At 42.0% G+C, this 7,137-nt stretch overlaps 1 protein-coding gene across 1 annotated transcript in view; it reads left to right on the top strand.

Moving 5' to 3' along the window:
- NTAN1 (N-terminal asparagine amidase) overlaps nucleotides 1-7,137 on the top strand; it is a 20,207-nt gene that overhangs the window by 2,493 nt on the left and 10,577 nt on the right. Inside the window, exons 2-4 of the mRNA XM_007956475.2 lie at nucleotides 5,165-5,267; nucleotides 5,344-5,409; nucleotides 5,717-5,825. Of these exons, the coding sequence (XP_007954666.1) occupies nucleotides 5,165-5,267; nucleotides 5,344-5,409; nucleotides 5,717-5,825 (278 nt within the window). The remainder of the gene's footprint in view (nucleotides 1-5,164; nucleotides 5,268-5,343; nucleotides 5,410-5,716; nucleotides 5,826-7,137) is intronic.

Below are 7,137 nucleotides of genomic sequence, written 5' to 3'. Positions count from 1 at the left end.
ACTTTTTATTGTGATTTGGGTGAAAATTTACAAAGCAAATTTGTTTTCTAGTCACCAGTTCATACACATTTTGTTTTGTGATGTTGATCATAATCCCACAGTGTGACAGCACTCTTCCCACTTCATCCCTGTGTTTACCCTTCCCATGTGCTTTTCTTTCCTGTCCCTTGCTGCCTTCTGAGCTTTATCCCTGGGCAGTTGCTGCCCTTTTGATCTCTTAAGGTTGATTGTTCTAAGGACTACATACCTCTGTGGTGGTACTGTTCTGCTCATAGGCTGCCCCTTGACTCCAGATCTGTGCTACCCAATATGGTAGCCATGACAACATGTGGCAAAATTCATTAAAGTTAACTTTAAATTAAAACTTCAGTTCCTAAGTCACACTGGCTACATTTCAAGTGCTTAACAGATGCACATGACTTGTGGCTACTGTAGATGACAGCACAGATGTGGACCATTTCCCTCATTGCAGAGTTCCCTTGGGCAGTGCTGTCTAGAGCCTTCGCCCCTCACGGGACACTGCGTGCTCAGTGAGCACTCCTGCAACATCTTGTCTAATGATTCCCTAGAATGCCACAATGTGAATGCACTGTAATTTAGTTTCTGCATTTTAAGCATGCAAGATATTTATAATGTTTCACCATTAAGAACATTCTCAGAGCTAAATCTTTATACATTTGCATATTTGTGTCCTTAAGAATGTATATATTCCTACAAGTGAAATCGCAGGGCTTAGAAAGGTTTTTGAGCAGAAAAGCAATGTCACAAAATCAGTGTTTTGAAGCAAAGACTCTGACAGCCATCGGGGTGGGTAGAATGACTTTGGCAAGAGACGCGTTAGGGAAACAGATGGAGAATAGTGGTATCCACTCATCAGGGAGGCGTAGGAGCCACAGTGGCATGCATGCACGTCACGGACCTCTCAGGGTGGCAGACCTTCTTCCCATTTCCCAGAAGAGATGTTCAGCAGCATTCCCAAGGCCGTTTGGTGAATGGCAGGGCAAGGTTCCAAACCCAGGCGTGTCTTGCACGAAATCTTGTGCTCATAGTTATATTGCAGTAATTTAGACGGAAGATATTAAAGGGCTGAACTAAGGCAGCACAAGTGGGAGTGGGCAAGAAGGCTCGGTTTTGAGAGCTACACACACTGATAATTTCTTACCTACCTTTTACAGTTCACGAAGCACTTTCATACTTGCCTTCCAGTTTACAAAGGGAGAATGGACAGAATATGACAATAGGGGTAAGGGACATATGATCCTCGAGATTACTGCTAAGGGATTGGCTAAGACTGAGATCAGCAAACCACAGCCCATTGGCCAAATCTTGTTTTTATACACAGCCTATCAGCTGAGAATGTTTTTCACGATTTTTAATGGTTGGAAAAAATAATACTTGGTGAAATTATATGAAATTCATATTTTGCTGTCCACGACTAGGGTTGTATTGGAACACAACTATGTCTGTTCACTTACATATTGTCTATGGCTGCGTTTGTGTTACAACAGCAGGGTTGAGTAGTTCCCAGCCAGAGACTGTATGGCCTGCAAAGCCTAACATATCTAGTCCTTTTAAGAAAAAGTTTGCTGGTCCCTGGGTTAAGAGAAAGGAGCTGTGGTGGCGTAGTGGATAAGGCACATGGCTGCTAACATGGACATGGCAAGGGGTCAGTGGTTCAAACCCACCAGCTGCTCTGAGGAAGGAAGATGGGGCGATCTACTTTAAAGATTCACAGCCTCAGAAACCCAGTGGGGTTGCTATGAGCCAGAATTGACTCGATGGCAGTGAGTTTGATTTTTGGGTTAATAGAAAGGAGCCCTGGTGGCCCAGTGGTTAAGCACCTGCCTGCTAACCAGAAGTTCAGACCCACCAGCCAGCTGTTCCACATGTGAGAAAGATGAGACAGTCTGCTTCCATAAAGATTTACAGGCTTGGAAAGCCAGTGGGGCAGTTCTCTGTCCTGTAGGTTCAGTAGGACTTGGACTTGAGCACAGTGGGTAGGGTTAAGAGATAGGGCCATTTGAATAGGAATTAGGAAATTAGGAGGGTGGTGGTTAAGTCAGTCTGTCAACTTGGCTGGGCCTGGTTGAGTAGCTGGGCAGCTGGATGTAGTATTCCCCATGATGAGACTAGTTATCAACTCCATGGTGGAATCTACTGTGAGCAGCTAAGTAGCTGCCTTAGGGATGTGGTTTACTTCCTATATGTAAAGAGAACCCTTGGGGAGTGGTCTCTAGCTGGTGGCACACTTGAACCCTTCATATAGCCGTATCGTTGTTCAGCAGTCTGCCATGCTCTGCCGACCTTGGGACTTTCAGTGGACTTAACTTAATGGCCTGCCATGTAGTTTGATGACATCGGTACTGTGCCATTTTATTTCTCAACCTTGAGCTTAGCAGCCAGCAGCTGTCTGAGTGAAGAAACGCCTCTAGCTCCAGTGGGTCGGGAGCAAGAGGCAGAGCTGAAGCCCAAGGCTGGCTTTCACCCAGCCCCTGGAGCCTGGCACTTTGAACTCGGACTTAAAGGCTCCAAATTGTAGGAATAAACTCTTGTTTGTTCAAGCCATCCCATTTGTGGTATATTCTTGTCGGTGCAGCACAAGGTAACCAGAACAGAAGGAATGAAGGAAAAGATGGTTTTGGTGAATATCAGTATCCAGAGAATATTAGAAATTAAGCAAAGTGAGGCTGGTTTTATTTCAAAAGTATGTTTTTATGAAGTAGGACTGTGTTTTTCCCAAAGAGTATAAACTTAACTAAACTTTTTCCATGTTTTTAAAATGGAAGACCAAAGCAACATACTGTTTTAGGTTTGTGGCATTAGCTCTTCTGATAATTTTTGCTGTTATTTCTTTGGGAAATAGTTAAGAGCTATGTTGAAGGGAAACATGTTTTTTGCTCTTGGGAATGAAAAATGCTCATTCATTTCTTCCAAATAGCTCTGGGTTTGGTGGTGACCCAACTGTGGGAATGACAAAAGCTTGCCTTTACCCCCCCTCCCCCCATTCCCTCACCTCCCAGAAAGAACAAAGCAATAGGTAAGTGTGAAAGGAATGAAAAAGAAAAGAGTGGGGTGGGATTCTGAATTCTCCCTTATGTTGTTTGGAATTAAAATAGGGTGAGAAGTGGCCTGGAAATGAAGAGTGTTCACTGATGCTGGGTGTTCCAAGTTCTAGAACAGTTAACCACATCTTTTTCTCACTGAGTTCTACACCAAGCCAAGTTGCCTTGATAAGATTTTCTACTGCAGTTCACTTCACCCTTTGTTTTTTTCTTAAATTGAGGTTATTGTCTCATTTTCATTTCTGTCTTGCTTCCAAATAATGGAAGTTTAATAAAAGAGGACAACACTGTATAACTAACTAAGCTGATCCTTATGTTTATTATATCATCTTGTACTTTATTAACTAAGCACTAACTTAAAATAGCAGCAGGCATGAGAAATGGCAAGAAGCCTGTTGTGTAAGACTGTAAAAATGTTCTTCATCTGGGCAATATATACACGTGCTATATTTACTCATTTGAGTAAGAATTTGTTCATTAAGGACTTTGTTACAAGTCAGAAGGAAAGTATGATACATTTCATTGTCATATCAGTTTGACATTTTAGAAAAAAATGCTGTTGTATTTTCATTCAAGAATTTAACCACCTGTTTTTTTTTTTTAAACAGATTTGTTCCATAAGAATTTACACAAATATTCTTTCACACAAATTTTTTACACCAAATGTTAGATTGTCCTTTTAATTTGCTTGTGACAGATCCTTTTTGTTGTCCTACTTCACTAACAGCATAACTACATCACAGAACATTTAGAGAATAAAGCCTATGACACCAGTTAAGTCTCATGTTTGTACTAGTGTAACACAACCATGGTTATATGGGTGAATTTCCTTTCATTTTTTCCCCCTATATGTAATATGCTACTATTATTTTAACAATACTCTGTAGCTCTTTTTTTTTTTTAAAAAGAAATAAAACTATACTAAGTGTCTTGTTTTTTGGGGGTAGTTCTACTCTGTCACTGAGTCAAAAATGGATCCAATGGCCCACAACAACAGTCTTGCATTTTAGTTAACATTTCAGAACTGTTTTCCTGTATTCTTCATTTTTTGGAGTCAGTGGCTGTGGGTTAGGTCAGCAAAATATACTTACCTTTCCTGTTGCTGCCGCTTCCACCATTTTTTCATTCTAAATAACATAGTAAAGAATGCCATTTTGTGTGATTTCTTTAGTGTAGATTTTCAGAAGTGGAAGTCCTAGGACAAAGAGATTGCTGTTGTTGTTGTTAATGTGTTGTCAAGTCGGACCCAACTCATAGCGACCCCTCCTTGTGTTTCTGAGGGAAGATTGGGCAATCTACTTCCATAGTGATACTGCCTGGGAAATCCAAGGAGGGGGTCGCTATGAGTTGGGTCTGGCGTGACAGCACATAACAACAACAACAACAACATCACTACGGAAGTAGATTGCCCATCCTTTTTTCTGAGGAGTAGCTGGTGGGTTTGAACCGCCAGCCTTCTGGTTAGCAGTCAAGTGCCTTAGGCACTATGCTAGCAGAGCTCCTGACAAAGAGATTAGGGGATAAAAAACCAAAACCAAACTCACTGCCGTGGAGTCAGATCCGACTCCCAGTGATCCCTCCTTAGGTTTCCAAGGCAGTGTCACTACAGAAGTAGATTGCCCAGTTTTCCTTCTGAGGAGTGGCTGGTGGGTTTGAACTGCCAGCCTTCTGGTTAAGTCAAATGCCTTAGGCACTATGCCACCAGAGAGGAAAGGTTTTAACCTTCTTTCTCATTTAAAGAAAACAAAGAAGGAATGTAGCTTCTGTGCCACTATTCCATATGATCCGATTTTCTTTACAATTGTAAAACTATTGAGAGTCCCACACTCTTTAGTGAAGAAATGTGATAAGGAATTTGAGCTCTTACTCCATAGATAGTAAAATCTTATTTTATAGGTAAAAAGCCAGAATTTGTTTTCTTCACATTGTTCCAGATGATTATTACTGCTGCCTTTTATTTTAGCTTGTCAAATAATACACAGACCCCTCCACCAGATTAGTGTGTATTTCCCACTTACAGTACACTGTGGCTCTCTCCACTGCTCTAGTCAGTCAATCCTCACTAATTTACATCACTATTTTTTTTTTTTTTAATTAAACAGGAAAGAGCCAGACTTCTCAGAGGTCAGTCTGTTCAACAAGTGGGACCCCAGGGCCTTCTGTATGTTCAGCAAAGAGAGCTTGCAGTGACCTCCCCAAAGGATGGTAGGTTAGGAAGCAGCACATTGGGCATTATCACACAAGGCTATTGGATATTTTATTTTATTTCTTTTTTAAACAGGGTCCATCTCCATTCTGGGTTCTGATGATGCCACCACTTGTCACATTGTGGTCCTGAGGCACACAGGTATGATGAGAGAGATGAAGGAATCCATTACTTAAACTGACCCCACAACTGGGACCATTTAATTTCTTGATTTGAGCTTCCTGGTGTCCTATTTGAAACCTGACCTTACTTACCTTTTTTCTAGTCTTCTGGTGTCTCCTTGTTGCCTTGGCCAGATGGGTTGGCTGGGCAGCACAAACTTTTCTACTTTTCATTTTTCTTACAGGATGTTCAAAGATGAGGCGGTCTGAATGGACAGGAGTAGACTTTGCTTGCTTCCTGGGTTCTCATCGGGAATAACATGAGTCATTTCACCCTTGTTCTTCAGGTAATGGGGCTACCTGCTTGACACACTGTGATGGAACCGACACCAAAGCTGAGGTCCCCTTGATCATGAACTCCATAAAATCCTTTTCTGATCACACTCAATGTGGAAGGTGAGCTCCGTGATATTGTTATATCGGGAACTTTATACCACTGTGTAGAAGAAATAGTGGAAGCTGTTACACCCTCAGGGAATGTCAGCAGCACAGTGTCTGACCTGTCCCTCAGGAGCATAACCTGGCCCAGCATTGGTACTTTTGGTAGTAGTTACTGAGTGAATGAATGAAAGATGAGCATAGGCAAGGGAACAGTGCTAATTTTAAATGGAAGGTTTGACTTATTTTTAGTAATATGCGTTTAGATTTTCATGCCTCAGACTTATACCCCAGATGTATGAGAGATATCTCTTATCTTTTCATTCATCCATTCATTCATTCATTCAGCAATTATTTGTTGAATATTTTCTATGAGCTGGAACTTATGAGAGGTGCCAAGGGCGTAGCAGTGAACAGAGTAAATGAAAAACATTTGCTCCCAAGTTATATGTTTTCTGATGCAAGGAGACACAATAAAAAAACTATAACCAAGCATCTAGTTGCTGTTGACTCATCAGAGTGGAACTGCACTCCATAGGATTTACAGTGGCTGATTTTTTTTTAAGTAGATCCCCAGGCTTGGCTTCTGAGGTGCCTCAAGGTGAACTTGAACCTCCAACCTTTTGGTTAGCAGCCAAGCGTGGTAAGTTTACCACTCAGGGACTCCCAGGCTGTTACAGGATATGGAAAAGGTAGTTAGTAGATAAGTGTAGGGAACACAGAGTTAAACAAGACTAGGCTTTTTAAATTGTGGGACTTTTTCGTCTTGGGCTTCTCCTGTGCATTGGAATCATGCTAGGGATGGGCTACAGTAGGCAGGATTTTGTAGTTACTATTTAATTCCCAGAACACTTTTTTCCCCATCTTCCGTGGATAATGGTGTCGGGAACACACTCTGGGAAAAGCTAGTGTGGAGGAGTTATTGTGCTTTATAAAGACCCAGGCTTTATGTGACAACCCCATCCTCCTCCATAAAATGGAGACAGTGATCTCTGTCTCAGTGAGAAACACCTATGAAGTGTCTGCTGCAGTCCCTCCAAATACTGGGCTTTCAATCAACTTATAAGTTTTCTTGCCTTCTCACCCTTACACTCTAGTCTCTCTTGTTGTTGTTGTTGTTGTTAAGTGCCGTCGAGTCGTTTCCGACCCCATGCACAGTAGAACGAAACACTGCCCGATCCCGCGCCAGCCCCACAATCCCTGCTATACTTGAGCCCATCATTGCAGCCACCGTGTCAATCCATCTTGTTGAAGGCCTCCCCCTCTTTCGTCGACCCTCCACCCTACCAAGCATGACATCCTTCTCCAGGGAATATGGTCCCTTCTTACA

This window comes from Orycteropus afer, unplaced genomic scaffold (genome assembly GCF_000298275.1).
Source record: "Orycteropus afer afer isolate SDZICR_OR568_19922 unplaced genomic scaffold, OryAfe1.0 scaffold00623, whole genome shotgun sequence".
NCBI lineage: Eukaryota > Metazoa > Chordata > Mammalia > Tubulidentata > Orycteropodidae > Orycteropus > Orycteropus afer.
Note: the sequence above shows the minus strand (reverse complement) of the source record. Positions and strands in the feature narration are given on the sequence as shown.